Raw genomic sequence first — 22,928 nt, 5'->3', positions numbered from 1 at the left:
GTACTGGAGGAATAATGCTGCCAAGTAGATGAGAAATGAATCCAATATTGCTATAATTAAATCCAAGTACATAATATATGTTCTAAATAACTGACTTTGTGTCAGCTGGGCAAACATCATTATCATAATCACCGGCAAAGGCATTTTAAGCCATTATCTGTGTTACAGGAAATAGATTAAAATACAGGCCTCATGCAGGAGCTGCAGAGACAGGGTTTGGAGCTCAAGATTTCATAGTATATATATTTTTTCAGTGGTGCTCATTGTATGCTGAGCCAGCAACATGAGCGTGAGGCATTATAAAATGACAGGTCAGAGTGAAATGACACAGGACTGACCCCCAACAAGAAAAATTTGGTAAAAGAAAATAAATAGTATCTTAGTAGATGGCAATACGCTTAACTCCTGAAGCCTCTTTAGACGGCAACTCCACTGTTGAAAGTCACTGACGTTGCCAGTGTCACAGCTGATGATGGAGCGTGATCCAATTTTGTGGGTCTCGGAGCTGTGGTAGCTCCTTGCCTGGCCTTCCCAGGTCCTGTGTGCTCTCTTGTTAGGGACGTAGAAGGCCTCTACATCCTCAGGGGGCCTGGCACGTAGAGCATGGTGATGGCTGGTGCTGGTTTGTTTAGTGAAACTCCCTCGTTCTGCTGCACAAACCAGAGCTGACTCACCTCATCCGCCAGCTTCTTCCACAGTGCTAACCGTTGCTTCCCTGGCATAGAGTTTGAGGAAACCATGACAACACACCCACACAGCAAAGTGAACTGATTTCCCCTCACTCTGTAGCTGCCTAGCTGATCTTTAAGTTCAAGAGAACGTTCTGGTAACATCTCATGTAGTTCAAGCAGATACTCTTTTTGTTCTCTCCAGACACAAGTTCAGGAAATGAATTCCCTGCGGAGTGATTTCTCCAAGTACCTAGCCGCCGCGGACTCGGCCTTACTACAGACCAACGTGCTCTTGCAGCGGATGGAGAACAGCCAGCAGGTGCAGACGAAACTGCTTCTCCAGAAAATTGAAAAAACATTCAGATCATATGCGAGGAAACTAGGAGATGGGCTAACCTGTGTTTGTTCTTCAATATATGTCTTTTAGATGGAAGGAAATAAACCAAAATGTTTACCGTGGTGCCCCCTCGGGCTGCGGAATGATGTGTCCTCCCGATGTCTATTCGTATCACCTAATTAGCCCACAGTGACCAAATGTTGCTTTTGTGATAACAAAACAAAATTGGAATTCTGTTTTTAAAATATCAAGCCTACTTTTATTAGCGGGACCTATTTAGGCCTGATCAAAGATTGACCACATTAGCAGCCCCAACGAGTATTTGGAAAATATCTTTTATAATCGCTAGTTTTAAATCAGAAAAGAGAAAGTGTTTTGGTTTAGTACAACTTTACACTAATGATAACAGTGTACTTTTATAAAATTTATCAAAGGGGGTACCCACCATAAGAAAAATCTTCAAATGGTGGAAAAACTTAGAAAAATATTATCAGCACCACTACTGAAGTAATGCATCCCGGGAGCCTGAAGTTTATGACAGTTCAAGAAAACGGCAGATACATTCTTTGCTTGAATTGACACTGTCTCTGTTTACCTGAAAACATAGGAATATGAAAAGTTAGCTGCCACTTTAAATGAAGAAAGACATGCGCTAAATGGCAAAGTGAGAGAACTTTCCCAGTCCACCGGCAAAGCGTCCCTGGTGGCGGAGGCAGAAGCGCATGCGCAGTCTTTGCAAGCGCTGGCAAAGCAGCTGGAGGAGTGAGTGAGCCCCCGAGGTCTAACGGAACGCGTGGCTGGAGCCTAGTGCGAAAGCCTTCCTCACAGCTGGGTCTCCAGAACAGGGTGGAGGGTGGGACCCAGGGCCCAGGGCCCAACCCAACCTAACCTGCAACGGGGGTTTGATTCCCAAATACGTCCTCGCCACTCCTGGTCTCCCATTTGCCCAATGAATCAGGGAGACTGAGGGGGGGCCTCAGCTGCAAGCCGTGGGGGCTGCTGCAGCCCTTCACCCGCTCTCTCTTCCAGGATCAAGAGGAACACCAGTGGGAACGAGCTGGTGCGCTGTGCGGTGGATGCCGCCACCGCCTATGAAAACATCCTCAATGCCATCAAAGCGGCTGAGGATGCCGCCAACAAGGCCACCAGCGCGTCCGAGTCTGCTCTGCAGGTGGGCCCCTGCACTGGCACCCTTTCTTCTTGTATGCACGGAGGAATATAAACAAGCGTAATTTTAAATCAGAATTTGTTGTATAGAATAGACGTGAACTTGCTCTAGATGTGGGCCTTTTCTGTATTCACGTAACCATTTTGATATATGTAGCACAGCTGAAAAAACCATTTGTAAAACCAAATGGAAATTACTGATTATCAATGTTGAACCAAGATGAGTAGTATATCCTGCCCCTGTCTAGGAATGATTTAGGCTGTGATTAAGTATTGACATTTCCCAAAGAAGAGAGAGATTTTATACACAGTTTGGTAATCATTCATTTCCTGTCATTTGTCTTTAACACCTAGGCATGTCTTGGTGTCCTATGGGATCTTCTCATATAATGTTCCCATACCTAAAAATAAAAAACAAAATATTAAACATCAAAGAATTAGGGGGCAAGCCTTCTTGGAAAGTTAAAGACATTTATCTCCTAGATATTGAAAACCTAAAAGCAATTCAGTTCTGTCTTCAGTTATTGAAGATGGTATTGTGCAAACAACAGGGAGAAAATGAGACAGGTGTCGTATAATTTGTCAGTCACCAGGGAAGAGTCCACCTCCCAAGCCCTGAGTATCTACCTACATACAGCTCTAACTCTTATCTTTTAAGAAACAGTCTTTTTAAACCTCACCCCCCCACCTTTGAACCTCATCTTTTTAAGACTGAAGATAAGGATTTTCAGAGTAGGATGAAAATCTCACTCCACATTCCTAAGGTAAGCCACATGCTCATAAATGCTTTGCTTTCAGACAGTGATAAAGGAAGATCTTCCAAGAAAAGCAAAAACCCTGAGTTCGGACAGTGATAAACTCTTAAAGCAAGCCAAGATAACACAGAAGCAGCTCCGGCAAGGTATTAGGGTTGGTGGGTAGGGGGTGGCTGGGATAGCCAAGGGCTTGAAAATGACCTAGAAGCAAATGTTCATCTTGAATCTCAGCGTCACTGCAGACGATGCTTTGTAAATTCATGGTCTATTTTATAAATGTGATGTTTCCACCCAACATTCTCACATGTACTAAATTAACTAGAACCTCCTGAGTATACATAAATCTTGAAGGTGACGGGCCTGTTTGGGCCTGGACTTGGGGGCCTATTGCATTTAATCCACACGTGGCCATGGCATTGGAGACCCACACAGCCTGGAGGTGTGTGCAGGGCTGGCTTCTCACTGAAGGCCCAGATAATAGTTCCAGGTCACTGGGGCTTCAAAAGTCCTAGAATCTTAGTAAGTAAAAGTACCAAAATTACTACCACTGTGAAGCATGAGACTTTTTGAATCATAAATTTTACCTTTGAAAATTTCCCATTTATTTTTTACCAAACAATTAAGCCATCTCAATCTCACCAAATTCCAGTGTTCTGAAAATTCTGTCTCTTAATTTTTCTCTGGTCTCTCGTGTTCCTTCATGGCGAAGAGGTCATCTTAGCCCCTTTAGTGATTAGATGCCTCTGACAGTAAATAAATGTATTTATCTTTTTTTCATTTTTAAAAATTCAATACATGAAAACTTACATTTGAAAAAACGTGTAGTGACATAGAATGATTTGCTTAGCAAATTGCAGGAATTAAAATTTCCTGGTATGACATCTGTTCCCTTTATAGAATCTGAGCTAAGAGGTGAGGATTGATGTTTTAAATAGGGTTAGGATGCTAACTACATTGGTATTTTTTTCTTTTGTTTTCTACCAGCTTGCTTGTTTGCTTCTTTTTACCTTTTGATCCCCTTCACCCATTTTTTCCACCCCCACCCCTGGGTTCAGGCAACCACTAATATGTCCCCTATATCTATGAGCTTGTTGTTTTCATTTTGGGAGTGTTTCTAGAAATCGAATTCCATATATAAGAGAGATCATATGGTATTTGTCTATATTGTTATTTAAATCAGTCCTGGAATCATAATTTAAGCCATATAACCTCACTTGGGTCTTAAAGCCTTCACTGGTCATTTTCCATGACCCCAAAGTGGAAATGTTATCAGCTAGGAATGTCTGCGACCTCCCTCCCTTTCACTGAATCCCCTTAAATGTGTCAGTGTGGAAATGAACAGAAACAAAGAGAAACAACAGAAACAAAGCCTCCTTTGTGTGTCTATTTACTTGAATAAGGCTCTCTCAACAGCACTTCTTTATTATATTCTGACTGAAGAGGCATCCTTTCTGCATTATTCATTCATTCATTCATTCATTCATTCACTCATTCACTCACTAAGTATGTACTAATACTAAGCCCAGACTAGTGCCAGACAACACACTGTGACGCAGCATTCACAGCATGTGAATAAGACAGTCACCTCCCTTTCCTTCACTAAGCAGAGACATTTGCCCTGAGCAGAGTGGAAGTTAACCCTCCCCTAAATGATTAAGCCTCTCCCTTTCTTCATGGGCATTTCTGAGGAGCCTGGTACCACAGGCTTGGGAATGCTCCTGGCCTCTGTAACCAGAGTACCCTGGAGCTGTGGGTCTAGGCGCGTATGGTGGACATCGCTGAGATGCAGGTCTGCTCAATGCTCTGCGGTTGCTGGCTACTAGAGGGGCCACCAATACCAATCAAAGATCAAAATCCATGGGTAATTGCCGCACACTGCTTTATTTTATTGTAGAGATTAGCCCGGCTCTCAACAACCTACAGCAGACTCTGAAAGTTCTGACAGCTCAGAAGGGGTTGATTGACACCAATATCACTGCCATCCGCGATGACCTTCGTGGGATACAGAGAGGTCAGCATCTCCCTACCCACCGTACTTGGCTTCTTTGGTCGAGCATTTCAGATACTTAGACTGCTCTCTTTGTGTGTGCATTAGATGACATCAGTGGTATGATCCGTAGTGCGAAGAGCATGATCAGAAATGCCGACGACATCACGAATGAGGTGCTAGATGGGCTCGGCCCCATTCAGACAGATGTGACAAGAATTAAGGACACCTATAGGAGCACACAGAGTGAAGACTTCAACAAGGCTCTCACTGACGCGGATAACTCAGGTATCAGGTGCCCTTCGGCGAGGACATCTTACCCAGTTTCTGCATTGATATGTGCTTTGGTCAATTTGTTTAAATTCCTCCCTGGTAAAGCCCAAAATTAGAAATTAAAATATTAGAGAGCAGCTTTACGTAATACGTTAAAAAAATATGGGCATTCTATTAATTAGAAAAACTAGGTAGGATTTTTTTAATCCATTAACACTGCTATTGATTTTCCCTTTTATAGAGTGGAGATACAGATCCCTTAATCATGAGGTATTAAATTATAATTGATATTAAAGATCAAAAAACAAACATTTATTTTCTTCTGAAGGGCCAAGAAAGATGATTTGATAACCAGGCTGTAGGCTAAAATCCATGATGTATTTAGGAAAGGTATTACCTGACTCTGAGTCATCCTATCCAATATTTTGGAACCAAACATAACACTTGACAAATATTGTCAATGAGAAAATCTGTATTTAACCTTTTCTCAACTCACAATTATAAATTTGTTTTGTAATCTCACCAACAGTAAAGAAATTAACCAACAAACTGCCTGATCTTTTGAGCAAGATTGAAAGTATCAACCAACAGCTGTTGCCACTGGGCAACATCTCTGATAATGTGGACCGGATCCGGGAGCTAATTCAGCAGGCTAGAGACGCTGCAAATAAGGTAGGTGTGTCCCCACATTGCCAGGCACTAAGGCTCCGTCTTTGAGAAGTCACCACATTCATCAAGAAAGGGAAGGCATTTGTTTACATATGAACTGGTTGTCTTTCTTGCTCTAATTCTTTGGTTGTTTGGAATGTGAAAGTTGACTTCCTCCTGGCAACCTTCAAAAATGCACATTACCTTCATGCCCTAAATGATCTGGTATGTCGGAGACCTGAAACAGTTTCCTCCCCATTGAGTTTATGTAGGCAGGAAGAAGGGTTCTCCTCCAGACGGCAGTTGGTGAAGTGTTATTGGAAGTTCAAGTAAGGGTTCTATCATCAGAATGTGCTGATGTGATACTGCACAGGCCCTAGTTTCTTTTTTTTTTTTTTAAGATTTTATTTATTTATTTGACAGAGATAGAGATAGCCAGCGAGAGAAGGAACACAGGCAGGGGGAGTGGGAGAGGAGGAAGCAGGCTCATAGCAGAGGAGCCTGATGTGGGGCTCGATCCCATAACGCCAGGATCACGCCCTGAGCCGAAGGCAGACGCTTAACCGCTGTGCCACCCAGGCGCCCCGGCCCTAGTTTCTTATTAGAACTTGAAAGTTATAGAATCTACCTTTATTGAGGACAGAGGATTAAAGCAGATTTTCTTCATTGGAACACAAATTCATCAGCCTTTCTTGTTTTAACCTTGACAGTATTTACTTGAATTCCTAACACTTCTTTCTCAGATTTTGTTTTGTCCTAAAATAATATTCATGAAACATCTTGCAGTTTTCATCCACGCCCCTGTGAGATATTTGGAGACAGAGGGTTAGGACAAGTCAGAGTATCACTGCCCTAAGGACACTGTGGTTGGTTCCAAGGCTCACTATTACTTCTTTTGAGCCCTTACATCTGGGAAAGAGAAGTACTCCCAACATAAAACCTTTAGCAGGGGGTGCCTGGGTGGCTTAGTCGGTTAAGCATCTGTCTTCAGCTCAGGTCATGATCCCGGGGTCCCGGGATCGAGCCCCACACTGGGCTCTGCACTCTGCAGGGACCCTACTTCTCCCTCTTCCTCTGCCTGCCACTTCTGCTTGTGCTTTCTCTCTCTCTCTGTCAAATAAATAAATAAATAAATAAATAAAATCTTAAAAAAAAAAACCCAAAACCATTAACAGGAAAACAAAGAGCATAAGGCACAGTTGGAAGACACTACCTTTTCACACCCATTCGTGCTTTGTAAAAACCAAATGAAAACTACTATGTTTCTAGCTTTTGCTTTGCTATGTTCATTCACTAATTTATCCAACAAAATTTAAAGTGTATAATAACACCATGGTTAAGAGCTTGTTAACCAAACCACGTTGCGTTGGTTTTGATCCTAGCTCTGTCACTTATGGGCCAGTTATTTTACCTCTCTGTGCCTCACTTTGTGCATCTGTAGAGAAGGCAGGGCACATAATAAGATGGATCCCATGAGATTTTTAGGATTTACTAGGTAATGTAAAATAGTTCCTGGATTATACCATGTAAGTGGAAAATAATAAAATACAACCTAAAAATAAGCCAGCACTTTTGAGCGCCTGGGTTGTGTGGCACTCTTATGGGTGCCCAAGACAAAGAGATTAGTAAGCCATAGTCCTGGTAGCAGACTACTCTAAGAAAGCTGGATAAAGCTGTGTTAAGCAGGTCTTGACAACACTCATTTCTGTCTGGAGAGGCTCAGAATGGTCCTAAAGGACACATAGAAGAATGTTCAATGTGACACAGCTTGTCATCAGAAAAAATAATTGGAAAAAAGCCAAATGTCCATCAATAGGAGATGGATAAAATTGTGATAAATGTATACGGTGAAAGACCATACCACAATAAACGTTAATGAGCTGGAGCCAGCAGGTGTGTCAACACAGGTACATCTACAAACAGAGTGAGGCCAAGAAAGCTAGTTGTAGATGGACGTGTAGAGATACCATTTATATTAAAATATTTAAAACATGAGAAATAAGAATAATTACAGTTTATAGAGAGATGCATTTTAGTAAAAGTATTGCAACATGCATGGACTGTACATGGGAATCTAAATCTGGGGTAGTGGTGGCCCCTGAGACAGGAGAGGGGAATGGGGACAAGGTGAGATATGCAAGGAGCTTCAATTATACCACTCATGTTTACTTTCTTAAGAATGTAATGAATACACAGGTATGTTCTCCATTCTCTTTATGTATACAAAAGATGGTTTCTTAATGTAAAAAAATTGAAAAGACTGAGAGTTTTCCAGGTGACTAAGGGCATGCCAGGAAAGACTCAGGATGTGGTTGGGTAGACTGGAGGGCAGAGGGGAGTAGAGTCATAAAATGAGCCTGTAAAATGGGTGAGGGGTGCTCGGTCACAAGCACGTTCGAGAAATGACAGCCCACACAACCGCTAAGTACCCCACTCCAACATAATACCTTGCATAAACTAGGTTTTCCATAAATAGTTAAATGCTTGATGGGTAAAATATAGTTGGTGTAAGTATCATTCCAGGAGTGTTATTCTTTAGATTATTAGGGAATATTTATCTTCTGTGTTTGAATGTCGTCTACCCAAGCTGGTCCACAGACCAGCACTAGTCAGAGAAATTTTGTTACTGGTCCATTATATATAAATATAAAGTCAAAAGTATAGGTCTAAAAACTTTTAGTAATTTGAACTGCCTCAAAATTCAAGCATGAAATAGTAGAGATGTATTTTGCATACCTTCTTTATTTCATTTTTCTAGTAATTTAATTTTTAATATATTTACAAAAGTATTGGTCTAGGGAAGATTAGAGAGGGAAAAAAAATGGTCCTTCACCCACTGAGTTTGAGAAGCACTGTTTTCGAGAGCCCTGATGCACTCATTTTTAAGGACCGAATGCCTATAATAAATGCATCCATAACATATAATATATTAATGGGGAATGATTCCTTAAAGAATTTATTTAAAAAATAGTTTTGATGTATTATATATCTACAGCACGCCAGGCACCATGCTAGGTGCTTCCATACATGTTAGGTCATCTGTACAAGAACCTCCTAGGGTTGCAACTAGGATTATAATAATGATTATCATTTCTGACACCGAGAATTAGATGCACTTCTCAAAGACCCCTGGCTGGTAAACAGGAAGAACATGAATGCTTTATTACCCAGCTCCTGAAACAGCTTCATGAGTTTATAACCCAGATCTAGGAGACATGCACTCTCCTTTGCTCTTTATCATAACAACTGGGAAATGCTGATATAGAGCTGAAAGGAGTCATGGCAGAGTCCCAGGCTGTTTCTCTGAGCAGAACCCCTCTCCTCACAGAAGAATCTTTAATGACGTAGATCTTTTCCCTTAAAGGTCGCTGTCCCCATGAGGTTCAATGGTAAATCTGGAGTTGAAGTCCGGCTGCCAAATGACCTAGAAGATTTGAAAGGATACACATCTCTTTCTTTGTTTCTCCAAAGACCTGAATCAAGAGAATATGTGAGGACTGAGAATATGTTTGTGATGTACCTCGGAAATAAAGATGTAGGTATCGCTTCGACATTTCTCTTGTTTTTAAAACAATATGGTTTCGGGATTTTTTTTTTTTTGAATATTAGTTATATATTTGCTGCATGACCACCAAACTTAGTGGCCCAAAACAACAGTAAACATTCATTATTTCACACTGTTTCTATGATGCAGTGTTCAAGAGTGGCTTAGCCAGATGGCTCTGATTCAGGGCTCTCATGAGGTGTCTGTCAAGATGTTGGCTAGGGCTGCAGTCATCTGAAGGCTCAACTGGGGCTGGAGATTTGCTTTCAGTTTGGGTCATTCATGTGCCTTGTAAGTTAGTGCTGGTTATTGGTGGGAGGCATTTTTCATGCCACATGGTCCTCTCTATAGACTGTTAAGTGTCCTCATGACACAGCATTAGGCTTCCCCTGGAATGTTGTTGGGGTGATTGTGCCGCCATCACCTTGGGGAATGCCACTATTTGTGGGTTGAATTGTGGCCCAAAACAATAGAGGTTTTGAGACACATGTCACAAGTGTGTCATTGCCATTGGCACAGCAGGAAGAAATCCCCCCAATATGTCAGCAGACTCCACCATGTCTGATGGTGTCACAAGGGGCCGCCCATCAATTGCAGATTGTTATCTCTTGGCCTTATCTGATAGAGAGGCCTTACCCAACGTACTCAGCACATGACACGTGTGTGTACATGTGAGCACATGCACACCAGGGGTTAAAGATAGGCACCCCTCCCCATACAACCAGGACAGCAATAGCAAGTCTTCATGGAAATCAGCAGTGGTTCTTCCTCACAAAATCGTGAACCTGTCCTCCTCAGAATGCCCAGCTGCTGACCCTTCCTCAAGTTTGCAGTGGTGGGACCATCTGTGGATGAGGACTGAAGTGAAATGAAGCTTCTCCCACCTAATTCATAAGACATGCAGTTGCCCCATCTCTTTCTAATTCTAAATTCTTTAAACCACTACTGTTACAGGCATTTTGACCAGTTCATTTTCTTTTTTTCTCTTTTTTTTCTTTTTTCTTTTCTTTCTTTCTTTCTTCCTTCCTTTCTTTCTTTCTTTCTTCCTTTCTTTCTTTCTTTTTTTTTTTTTGAAAGAGAGAGAGTGAGCAGGCAGTGGGATGGGGCAGAGGGATAAGGAGAGAAAGAATCATAGGCAGGTTCCACGTCCAGCACAGAGCCTGACACAGGGCTTGATCTCACGACCCTGAGATCATGACCTGAGCTGAAACCAAGAGTCAGATCTTAACCAACTGAGCCACCCAGGTTCCCCTTGAACAGTTCATTTTAGCTTTTAGTCCCTTCCCTTAAAATACATTTTTTCAACTTAGTGTCAGAGGAAACGGTAATTGCTGGCTAGGTTAGGATACAACGGCTGGGGGACAAAAATGTCTGAAACATGGTTCTGGAAAATTCTGGCCAATTAGGAAGTGGTTGGCTGTCATTAGTGTATGTGGTGTTTAAAGATTCCTAAAATTGACACTATTATTAACTACTCCTTAATGCTTTAAAGTGTTGGTACTTTACTTGTAGCCTTCTTGTGGCATGACTTTCTGCTTTGTATTGTAACAAAATGCACTTTACTTTAATCAACAAATTTATACCATCTACCTACAAGGCACCAACCCTGTATTTATGACAGACAAAAATTTGTGTCTTGAATGTAAATTTCATGTTATGTGTATTTTACCATAATTTTAAAACTTCATATATACCTTCAGGTGCTTGTATTCTAACAAAGAAGAAAGATATATATGTAGCTGACTGTGATAATGGAGGGTTCTAGGTGTTATAACAGAGGCATGCACAAAACGTTAAGAGATCATTGTATGGTACAGAGAGAACAAAAGTGGCTTATTTCCGGACTGAAATCTAACGGAGACCTGAGTCTATATCTGGTTCATCTTTATAGCAAGTGCTTGGCAAATATTTGCAAATTGAGCGAATGGGGGAGTGAATCCGTGAGTGCAATGACCCAGGAGCAAAGACAGTGCAGACATTATTAATTAAGTGTTCTGTCTGTATTATTCTGTACAAGGAGGTACCTCATTTATTCTGTCTGCCCAAGGTGTATTGTGTAAAACCCGTTAGTTATTTGAAATGCACTCTCTTGGGATGGGAAGTTGGGAAGAACAGTGTGCATGTGAAGTGCTCTGACATGGCCTTGATGTCTCCAGGCCTCCGGGGATTATGTCGGCATGGCAGTTGTAGACGGCAAGCTCACGTGTGTCTACAACCTGGGAGAACAGGAGTCTGAACTCCAAGTGGACCAGAGCGTGACCAAGAGCGAAACTCAGGAGGCAGTTATGGACCGGGTGAAATTTCAGAGGTACAAGTCCCATTGGCCACTGCTCTTTGTTAATCTGACCCACACTCACCAAACTCCCAGTGTACATGCTGTGAAACCCCATTTTCAGTATCTTGACTTTGACTTCTTCAGTGTTTGTACAGTTTTTAAATAGAACTTTAATTTATTTTTAAACAGAATTTATCAGTTTGCAAGTCTAAATTACACCAAAAAAGCCACATCCACTAAACCCGAAATACCCCAATTGCACGAAATGGATGGTGGAAACAGCTACACGCTCCTCAATCTGGATCCTGAAAATGTTGTATTTTATGTTGGAGGTTACCCATCTGACTTTAGAGTAAGTGTAAATGTTATTTCACCGAGTGAAAATATTTACATTTTAATTTGGTATAATGACTTCAGGTCTCTATTTCAATTTTCCATTATATATAAAACGGATTTAATGATACATTCTCAAAGCGTATCCAGTGATAAAAGCTAACAGTTATTGAGTACTTCCTATGTGCAGTGATCTAGATTTAAGTATATGAATTGAAGTAGGCATCATTACCATTCCCATTTCATGGATGAAGAAACTGAGACAGAGCAGTTTCATAACTTGTCCAAAGTCAGACAGTTGGTAAATAGCAAAGCCAAGATCTCTGGCTCCAGGGTCCACATTCTTAATCCCTATGCTACAATGACAGTTCAAAGTGATGGATTCATACTATTCTTGCCCAGCCTGATCATTGTCCTTTGTTGAATTAGATTTCTTTGTTTCATTTTTTTCAGCTTCCTGCTAGACTGAGGTTCCCTCCATACAAAGGTTGTATCGAATTAGATGACCTCAATGAAAATGTTCTGAGCTTGTACAACTTCAAAAAAACGTTCAATCTCAACACAACTGAAGTAGAGCCTTGTAGAAGGTAAAACAAACAAACAAACAAAAACAACCAGGAACTAGTGTCTCTGTAACTGTGATTTTTGGTAACTTGCAGTTATATTACATATAATAAAGGGATGAGACGATGAGGTGCTTTTGGTGTCACTGATAGCTTTGGGCCAGTAGATCTTAAATTATGATTGCATACAATACTGCTAGGCCGCCCCTAAAATTTCCTCATTTCTATAAAATATTAGATTGATAGAGTTGTCTCAATTTTGAAAAAAATAAATCCTTCTCAAGTTTTTGGTGCTTCTTACCACAAAATATTTAATATTAGATGGTACCTGATTCAGGCACAAAATTACATATTTACTGTAAGTTTCCAAAAAAAAATATTAATCCACGTACTGCACCATGACTTTCTAGGTACTCTGACACCTGAACCTATTAGGAAATTGCTGTATTAAGCTCCTGACGTTCCCTGTAGTTAAAAGGATTTGGGCAAACCATTACTGAGAATAAAATTATATTTCAAGTTAACAATTTTGTACATTTCGAGGTCTGCAGCTGCTAGGCCACATCTTCCTAAGTAGATATTTTCAAAGGGGAATCTTAACTATTATCTTCTTTGAGCGAGGGTTTGATTATCATGGAGCGTAAGAGCACTTCCAGGAGAAATAGTTGGCTATTTTAACGTTCTAAAGATGTTTCCTCTTCTTGAACAAAATCATGACGACTACACTGCATGGGCTTTGCTCTGTTTTTCAGATAGCAGCGTCTTGTGTTTATAAGCACACTTGAGTGCTGTGTTCTAACGTATGATCATTGATGTTGACAGGAGAAAGGAAGAGTCAGACAAAAATTATTTTGAAGGTACAGGCTATGCTCGAGTTCCGACTCAACCAAAAGCTCCCATCCCAAACTTTGCACAGATGATTCAGACCACTGTGGACAGAGGACTGCTGTTCTTTGCAGAAAACAAGGTACTCTATAACAAACATCCAAATAGTAGCAAATATGTCCACTTGAGTAAGCAACTTTGGGGTAACTGGGTTTTATAAACAACTAACTAGATCTGAAAAAGTGTACAAATGTTACCTGCATCTTTTCTCTTGGCCCAATTCTGCTTTCTTTGGCTATGGGAGTGTGTGTTTAATTGCGGCAAGTAATAGGGAATTTGAGAACACACGATTGTCAGTTGTATTCTTTGAAAACGACGGTTTGCCTAATAATCTACTTATTCTGCCTAAAATCACGTGACAACCTCCCGGGGTCTCTGAGAGTCAGACTGTTTGACTTTCTGCTGTTTACATCTTAGTCCAACTCTTGCCAGGCTCTGTAGAATTGTCTTTTCAGCCTGATCCTTGGGTTTCCAAGACCTGGAAGCATCTCTGTTTTCAAGCCGCTGAAGTTTCTGGAGGCCATTCTTAAGTCTAGTTTGGAGAAATCCAAAGAGACTGCACAAGTGATGGTCAGCACCATCTGCTGGGAGATGGGCCTGGCGTGACTGCTCCTTGGAGCAGGGCCTCCTGTGGTTGCTGTACAGGTAGAATTTCTGGAGAAATGTGGATCGGCCCATGGGATCTCTGTCTGAGAACATGGGATTGATACGGAGCTTGGGATTTGACCACCCCTTCTACCTGCAGGGTGGGGACACAGACCTGCTCCAACTCTCCTCTCTGGGGCTGGTCTTGACCCTCTGGGAGATTCCAAGGCTGAACCGGTTCTGAGGTTTTGTGAAGGTCCTGACCTGCCGATAGAATGCGAGGAGCTGAGAAGTCACACAGCATCTTCAGGGCAAGGGGGTTGTTTCCAATACAGGGTCTTCTTTGTACTACATTTTGAAGTTCTTGAAGACCAAGAACCAGAAGCACTACTCATATTAGAAGAAAATTTATGGAACGCCATTAGTAACCAGATAAGAGAAAATGATTCTGAGCACTGCTCTTAAGCAGAGTGGCTCATTACTCAGCTGATGTGACGGCTGTTGTCGAGTGTGATGAACCCTAACTGGCTCCCAAGGACAAGATTTAGGATCCAGATCAGGACTGATGTTACTTTTAAGTAAGGACTCTGTCTGTAGACGACAAAGAGAGGCCTTCTTGTCATTAGGGAACTGTGGAAGAATAAACCTTTAAGCCCTCCATCAGAAATTCCTCAGCATGTCTTTCTAGTAAGAAAAGGGCTGCTTCAAGCATGTGCTTTACACAGGGATAAGGATGCAGTTACAACCAAGACAGACACAATTGCTGCCCTCAAGGACCTTCTATTCTAGAGGGAAAGACAACTGTTTAACAAAATTATACTCATTAATTGGTTCATTAATTGGTCACAGTGGCCATAGGTGGTATAGAGGAAAGGTTGTGGTGAATGAAGATGCATAAAAGACTTGAACAATGGATGGGTACTTGAGACCTGGAGGGAAGTAAAAGACAGCATTTGGAGGGGGCAGGGCAGAAGGGTGATCCCTGCAGGGAGACTGGCATAAAGAAGGCCTGGAGGTGGAAAGGGCAGGGAGCGCTCAGGGACAAAATGGTGGCCTGTGTGGCTGGAGCAAGGAGAGGCAGAAGGTTGATCAGAGCCCCACAACATGTGCTGGGGAGTCGGGGCTTCCCACTGAGAGCAAAGGAGGGTAAGGTAATGTGCTTGCACTGGCATTTTCCACAGAGCACTCTGGCTGCAGAGCAGCAGGGGGGTTCAGGAAGGGGCAGAGCGACGTGGGGAGGACGGGACATTATGCTGTGCAGTCTGGCTACACAAGTGTGGCTTGAAACGAAGAGAGTTGAGAAATGGGGGAACTGGCAAGAACTGATTGGAAGGGAGAGGGGGGACTGTTTAAGAGTGACTGGTAGTAGGTTTGTGGCTGGCTCAGCAAGGTGCTTATGGGTGAGAGAGAGAAAGGAGGAGAGAGAGCGGTGGGAAGGGCGGAGAGACAGGCTTGGCAGCCGAGAGGCACGTAGATCACAAGCCCTGCTTGCGGTATTCAAATTTGAGGGATCCGTGAGTCACGCTCTCAGTAACAATAAAGTAACCAGATGTGTGGACCTGGCCCTGAGAAGACAAGTCTAGGCTGGAGAGAAGCATCTGGGCTTCATGGGCACACACCTGCATTAGGGCTGCAGAAGTGACTGTGACTTTGAGGCAAAGAGAGGGTGGGAGGGAAGAAGAGGTCCTCTGCAGGCCCTCGAGGAACCCTCCACATTTGAATGGAAGGAGCAGGGCTGGAGGGGTGACGAGCCAGCAAGTGAGGCTGAGAGAGCAAGCAGTCAGCGAGCAGAGGGGGGCAAATGTCGGGGGTTTCACTGAGACCATACCACTCTCCGAAAATTAGCGGCCAACTTTTCAAATGGTATTAATGACCTGCATCTTTCCCTTCCCATTTGTGCATGCTGGTTATGGATTGGATGAAACCAAATCGTGGTAATAGCTGCATTTATTGCATCTTTCCTGTGTGCCAGGCACTGAGCACGGTGCTGAACACGACTTAGAATATTTACCCATCGTGCGCATCCTGACAGTTGGGTATCACAGCACTGTTGTCCCTGTGAACTGAGGAGAGGGGCTGCTGCTGAGAGCGGTTTGTGACCTGAGAGTAACTTGAGTTCCAGACCTCCAGGTCTTCTTCAGTGGAATCTTCTGGTAAATCGACATTGTTTCTGTGCCCTAGGATCACTTCATATCTCTAAATATAGAAGATGGCAAGCTCCTGGTGCGATACAAACTGAATTCAGAGCCACCGAAAGAAAAAGAAGTTACACAGGTTGTCAACAACGGAAAAGACCATTCGGTACATCCTTTAAGTCTGTTTACGTGAATTGTTAAATGTCCTCAGTCCTTTAAAATTAAGTCAGTGCCCAGAACATTTTTCTATTACCAGAGTAACTTACAGTTATTAAAGGAGGAGGGACACGTCCTTTCAAAATCTGAGTACCTGAGCCTGAAGTATGTATATGGCATATAGAAAACATGATTAATTTCAAATGCAAACATTTCTGTTAAAATGTTTTAATATTATATTTTTATCCCGAAGTGTGGATCAGATCTTCCTACCACGTATGTAATCAAGCTAAAACATAATAGCCCTGACCCAGGCTGAATAGGATTCTTTAATTCCCCATTGCTTGCTGACTCAGCTCTCATTTATTTTAGATACAGATCCAAATCGGAAAAACCCGAAAACGTATGAGGATAAATGTGGATTCGGCTAACAGCATAATTGACGGTGACATATTTGATTTCAGCACATATTATCTGGGTGGAATTCCAATTTCAATCAGGGAAAGGTAAGATGATGTTTTGGAAAAAAAAAAAACAGCAACAAAGAAGCAGATTACCTCTCTGAGTGGTTATGGTTATGATTGCTACTGATTAGTTTACCTTTTTAAAATCCAGCAAGAAACAAGCACAAAGAGTTTAACTTTCCAGTATTCACAGCGTTAGCCAACAGAGTCAAACAGGTTGTAAACCCTGGATTATGGGACTGGCCACTGAAAGAAGGAGAGTGAGGGAACCGTGAGTCACCCCTGAGTGTCATTCTGGGGAAGAGAGAAACGATAGGGAATATAGTTAGTGTTGACAATGCTGCCGATAAGAATGGAGGCTGTGGCCCTGGGGTCCCTAATGGTAACATAGGAGAGAGTGGGCAGTGCTGTGGCCTGAGAAGCAGCACTGGACACTGCACGTTGGGGTTGCTGCCTTGAGGAAGTATGTCTAGAATGTAAGGCGTGTCTGTATTACCTGCCCCCTATGTGTTATCAAGTACAGAACAGGTGCATAACTGCTTCTTGGATAATGAATACGTGGATGAATTAAGTTAATTAGAAAGGAAGTGAAGCTTAATCTGAATGAGGAAAAAAACGCACCACCACTTCGAGAATGCACTTAAAAATAACTTTTACATTTAAATGTGTTTGTATCCTCCAAAAAGGCTTTTAAACGGCTGTTGGTGGTGTGTGGAAAGATTTCCTGGAAGGGTTAGTGTAGACTCATGAGTGAGTGAAGAGCACACCCACGTTGTTTGATTGTGATTATTCTTACATGACATCTGAGGCTAGTTAACTTTTTTCCTAATTTATAAATCAGTTGGAAGGAGTACTAGATGTGATTTATAAGGTGTTATGCAAAGGTAGTCTGTCTTCAAGAATCCTTATATATTTGGGCATCTGTCCATCTATAGCAAAGACGAACTAATACTTGTTCTAAAGTTCTTAAGGTTGCCCTCAAAGACAAAAATACAGGTGAGAAAGCGCAGCACTTCAATAGAGTTTGGGAGTGAATTCCTTAGATTCTTTGAGCTGGAAAGGACCTTGCATGGGATGTAACCTCCGAATCTGATAGATACAGAAATTGAGAACCAAAGAGGTGCTATTCATATTTAGTACCAACAACATCATATCAATTCAACCATGAATTGCTGTTACGAATGAGCAAGAGTCTTGATTTCATTCAATTAAATGTGATGAAATAGATTAACTTCAGGAAGTCAGCACTACTGTGCCCATCTGAGGTTCCTGTTGATTTACTTAGTACGCAAATACTCACTGAGCGTCTAGTGACATCAGGCAGCGTGGCAGGAGTGGGGAAGGTGATGACGAACAGGCCAGAACCTCAAGCACAGCAGGAGGGAGACCATAGAGTGTGGCAGGTGCCACAAGAGGGGAAGCTCAGGGTCCTGTGGGGCCCAGGGAGGGAATTTAATCCAGCTGGGACATCGGGAAGGTGGCCTCTGGCTCGGACCTGGAAGACAGGAGCAATCAACATCTGGGAAGCACCAAGAGCTGGAGAAAGTGTGACCTTCCAAGAAACTGCAGGACACCGGTGAAGCTGGCCGGGGCTGCCACATGGGGCTGGCGTGGGAAGCGGGGGCCCTTGAAAGTCACAGTAAGGCGTCACTGGGGGGACACCAGCAGAGAAGGGACATTATCAGATTCAACTGGTGCAGGACAGAGATTGGATTCGAGAGAGAAAAGGCAGAGGCAGGTAGAGTGGTGGGAAGATGAGTGTCTTCACAGAGGCAAGAGGTGAAGGCAGCCGCGGGGAAAGGACTTTGCAAGAAAGGCCAAGGGAGCGGATTCTCAGTATATTTAGGACAGTGGTTGGGTACTACTGAGTGATTCCTTGGGTTTGGGGAGGAAAGGACAAAGTGCTCAAGGATAACACCTGGGGTTTGCTCCCACGCTTGGGCAGGTGGACAGGACCAGCAGAGGGGCAGGCGGACGGGTTCAGGCCGAGACAGGCTGATTCCCGGAACCCGAGAGATAGCAGGTGGAGATGCGGGAAAGCGGGGAGACGAAAGGCCTGGCCCTCTGCAGAGAAGCCTGGGCTGGAGAAAGGGTGAATGCAACTCAGGTACAGGTGCTTGTCAAGGCTCTAGGGCAGGTGGGCTCACTCAGACCGCTGAGGAATTCCCGGAGGCAACAAGGAAGCCACTGGCCGGCGGTTTGCACTTGCGCAGTGTGAGCACAAGACCCCCAGCTAGACATGCAGGGGCCCGTCAGCCAGGGTTTCCTAGCAAAGGGTCACGGGTGAGAACCAGAAGAGTCATTCTAGTTTTGGCTCAACCACCAAGGAGTGATGTGAACTTGAGTTAAGTCAGCACTCAGCCTTTCTTTCCGTTATCATCGCTATCCATTTAAGAAATACATGGGACTAGTTATGCATATACAGGTAGATGTACGTACAGAATTTTCCCAGTAATCTGTCCCAGAGTCTTCCAAACAAGGCATTACTCCTTTTTCTGGGGAAGTTTATACCTTGATTTTTTTGTTTGTTTGTTTGTTAAAATCACAAGAACATGGAAAATGTAGGAGGTAGAAGCCAGTCAGAAGATTTCACTGGCTTTTAGTCCCTTGCGAATAAAATGCAAGCAACACTGGCTGTCTCTGGCCCAGCTTCACCCCTCTGGTGACATCTTTGATCGTCCAGAGAGTTCTGAAACTCCCTCTGATGTGGGTCACCAGGGGGTGGGTGGGCAGAGAGGAGTCCTACTGACCAATCATAACCAAGCTCTGAGGGGCAAGCAGGTGTTCTGAGCCCGGCATGAGTGGAAGGCCCTTCCAGACAGTAACATTTAAGCCTAGTCTGGAGCAAGAGCAAGCCAGTAATCATCTCTAAAGCAGCTCTGACCAAGAGATTTTGTGGATGCCCTGTTTTCTCCCCTTCCGCTATCCTGTGTCTTCTGGGAACGGGGGGCCCAGATCTGGGAATGACTTTTTCGGGATTCCAGTCAGAAATCACCATCTGTTAATCCTATCTGCTTCCCATGAGAAGAGACAGTCACCCCTGAAAATGCCAGAGGCTCTCAAGCCAACAGGAACTCTTTCCTGAGGACGTACACCATCGTGTCAGTGTAACAACAAACCATTGAAATGAAAATCATTCGAAAAGTAAAAATCAGTCAAGGATCTTTTGGACATTGGCTCAGTTTAGGATGACATTTGGCTCCTACGGCTCTGAGATCTGCCTACCGCAGGCTTGGGCCGGTTAGGCCTTTGTGAATGGCCTGGCCCCCCGTGCGCAGACATACCCCAGTGTGCTAACCCTTCCGTAAGCAGCCTGCACCCCTACACGGTCACATGCCTCTAGCAAGTGTGTTCAGCCCTCGCATCCTGGAGCAAACGTGGAAGTCTAGGCTCTCCGATGGGCCAGAGTAACAAGAACACCCCAAAGAAGAGTAGAAAGAAATCTTCCGTCTTAACATGTCTGCTGGAGATAACTGATCTGTAGGGGAAAGTCCTCATTCTTCCGGGTGCTATGGGTACACAGACTGGGTAAGTGTCAAGAGCAGGGACTTCGAGTCACACCAGTTCATGGGACACACTGACCAGTCAGATCCCAGAGCTGCCACTTCCTCGCCACATGACCTTAGTTGGACAAGTTGTTTAACCTCCCCACGCCTCCCCATGTGGCCTCTGGAATATGGTCAGAGTAGCTGCCCATCTCTCAGGGTGGTGTGAGGATTCAGAGTGAGTCAAGGAGTTAGCACAGCGCCAGGCACGCGGTCAGAGCTCGGTGAACATTCCAGAGGAAAATGCCTCCCTCGAAAGGTCACGGTGAGGCTAGCCTAACAGTGCCTTACACAGAATAGGGGCGCCGTATCTGCCAGCTGCCTCCCACCCCCCCTTTTCTTCTTTCTTTGACCTGTACTGCATGGAAACAAGGACATCAGGGGATGGCGATGGGTCCGAACCACACGGAAACCCAAGAGAGAATGGATTTTGAAATACGTGTAAAGAGACAAGTGCCAGGAATTAATACGAACTTTCCTTCTTCTCTGAGGCAAAAAGCCGTCTTTATAAAATAATTAAGCTCAAGCCGCAATGCCAGTGAGGATTCACTTCTTCCTTTTCCTTCTGATGAAATTTAATTTTTGCGCATTACCTGTAGCTCGACTATTTACAATGATTTGAATAAAAATGAACGCAGATACTTTCCATTTGGAAAGGTGAGCCGCCTTAGGGATTTATGAGGAAATCAGCTTTGCGTTTTCCTGCCTTCACTTGTTTAAGAAACACAAATATTTGCCTGGACTCTGGTCAGTTCACCTGTGTTAATGTTTTATGTGAAGTCAGCTCCAGACAGATCCAAAAGTCAAATCAAAGGGGCAACGCCAAAAAAAAAAAAAAAAAAAAAAAAAAAGTGAGGGGCAGAATGCCAAGCAGCCACAGAGCTGCTGTAGAAACTGCTCTCATTAGAAGGACTGTCCTCATAATGGGAGAGTTCCTAACCCCACCATCTCACAGGGAGTCCTTACTCTGTACCAGACACCGTTGGAGTATGTCACACATAGGTGCTCATTTAAATTCATGACAACCCCATGAAACGGATTAGCACATCCCGTTGTAGAAATGAGGAAACAGAGTCACAGAATAGTTACGTCGTCTGCTCAAGCAGCAGGGATGGGGCTTGAACCCAGGCAGTGTGGGGGCAGAACCCCCAGCCCTAGGACAGCTCTGTCTCACCTCGCAGAAACAGCTCCTGAGCGGTCACAACTGCAGGCCGCACAGGGTACCATGTAATTCCTGTGCGTTAACTCGTTGAATCCTCACCGTGCTTTCCACTGTTCGGCCTGGCCCTGACAAAGGGCCGAGCCACACTCTTCCTCACTGACCAGAACCAAAATGTAATCGTTGTTTCTACTGAGCTAACAGTAACTAACTTAAAAGTGGACAGGAAAAAAAACCGTTTTCTAGACCATTCTTGGCTCTAATAAATAATGTACTTATTAATATGTATTTATATAATATTTATGGTATATTAATTTGTTAATACACTTCCTATTCCCCAACTATTACCGTGGAAGGAAGGTGGGGAGCAACTCTAGATATCGTACATTGTCTGTCCCTGTACGTTTTGAGGACACTGGCCATTCTTCTGTCAACACTATTATGTTCATTTCTAAAGCTGAGAATGCTGAATCACGGAGAAAGGAAGTCAATTTTCTCAGCTTCACAAAATAAGTAGTGTTATAGAAATCCCATGAGAGCAGATACCCATAAAATACACACTCGTTTATGGGTGAGAAGCAGCTGACGGTGCAGAGAGTTTCAGCTCCAGCTCTCAGACAAGCCTGGTCTGGTACATCTCTTCCTTTTTTGTACCCCAAATCAGGTTTAACATTTCTACACCTGCTTTCCGAGGCTGCATGAAAAATCTGAAGAAAACCAGCGGTGTTGTTAGATTGAATGACACTGTGGGAGTCACAAAAAAATGCTCAGAAGACTGGAAGGTAAGAATTCAAAACCTTGCAGCAAGTGCTACTCCCCAGCCAAGAGTGTTTCTGGTAGCGCACAGTGTTATGGGGAACTGGTTCATTTCTACTTCCCACAAATTTGCAAGGCACAGAACCCTTTCGGGTTTGCATATTACATTTGTAGGAAAAAAAGGAGTACCGACTCAACACAGAAAAACTTAGCTGACTGGTAAATTATCATGCAGAAAAGCAAACTGTGTTTCTTCCTGAGGCCACAGAAACCACATTCGTCAGCTCAGGTGAAGTGATACCGGATAAGATCCTGGATTCCAGCCATCACATCATTCCAGTGCCAGTAATTTATTCCATGTTTGCATTTCAGCTCGTGCGCTCTGCCTCATTCTCCAGGGGTGGACAATTGAGGTTCACCAATTTGGACCTCCCTTTGCCCAACGAATTCCAGGCCTCCTTGGGGTTTCAGACCTTTCAACCCAGTGGCATATTATTTAATCTCCAGGCACAGGTATGAAATCTTGCATGAATACTGAACGAGACTTAAACCTGACTCAAAGTTTGATGTCAAAAACAATAGAGAGATTTTGAAGGTAAACCAGTCAGGCATTTTCTCCATCATCACACGGTAAATGGCATTGTCTATTTCAACCATGGAGGTTATTCTTTATCCTGGGGCAAGTCCTAA

The 22,928-nt window shown here is 43.4% G+C and overlaps 1 protein-coding gene across 3 annotated transcripts in view; it reads left to right on the top strand.

Moving 5' to 3' along the window:
- Positions 1-22,928, top strand: part of LAMA3 (laminin subunit alpha 3) — a 253,876-nt gene that overhangs the window by 205,962 nt on the left and 24,986 nt on the right. For all 3 annotated transcript variants that reach the window (XM_026496108.4, XM_044382889.3, XM_026496110.4), the window contains 16 exons: positions 874-990; positions 1,616-1,770; positions 2,038-2,179; positions 2,974-3,076; positions 4,825-4,941; positions 5,026-5,205; positions 5,720-5,862; positions 9,203-9,373; positions 11,539-11,690; positions 11,847-12,009; positions 12,444-12,577; positions 13,376-13,520; positions 16,205-16,324; positions 16,687-16,820; positions 22,147-22,264; positions 22,611-22,751. In XM_026496108.4, coding sequence (XP_026351893.3) covers positions 874-990; positions 1,616-1,770; positions 2,038-2,179; positions 2,974-3,076; positions 4,825-4,941; positions 5,026-5,205; positions 5,720-5,862; positions 9,203-9,373; positions 11,539-11,690; positions 11,847-12,009; positions 12,444-12,577; positions 13,376-13,520; positions 16,205-16,324; positions 16,687-16,820; positions 22,147-22,264; positions 22,611-22,751 — 2,235 coding nt within the window. The remainder of the gene's footprint in view (positions 1-873; positions 991-1,615; positions 1,771-2,037; positions 2,180-2,973; positions 3,077-4,824; positions 4,942-5,025; positions 5,206-5,719; positions 5,863-9,202; positions 9,374-11,538; positions 11,691-11,846; positions 12,010-12,443; positions 12,578-13,375; positions 13,521-16,204; positions 16,325-16,686; positions 16,821-22,146; positions 22,265-22,610; positions 22,752-22,928) is intronic.

The sequence above is a fragment of the Ursus arctos genome, unplaced genomic scaffold, assembly GCF_023065955.2.
Source record: "Ursus arctos isolate Adak ecotype North America unplaced genomic scaffold, UrsArc2.0 scaffold_17, whole genome shotgun sequence".
NCBI lineage: Eukaryota > Metazoa > Chordata > Mammalia > Carnivora > Ursidae > Ursus > Ursus arctos.
This window is presented reverse-complemented; position numbering and strand designations above follow the sequence as displayed.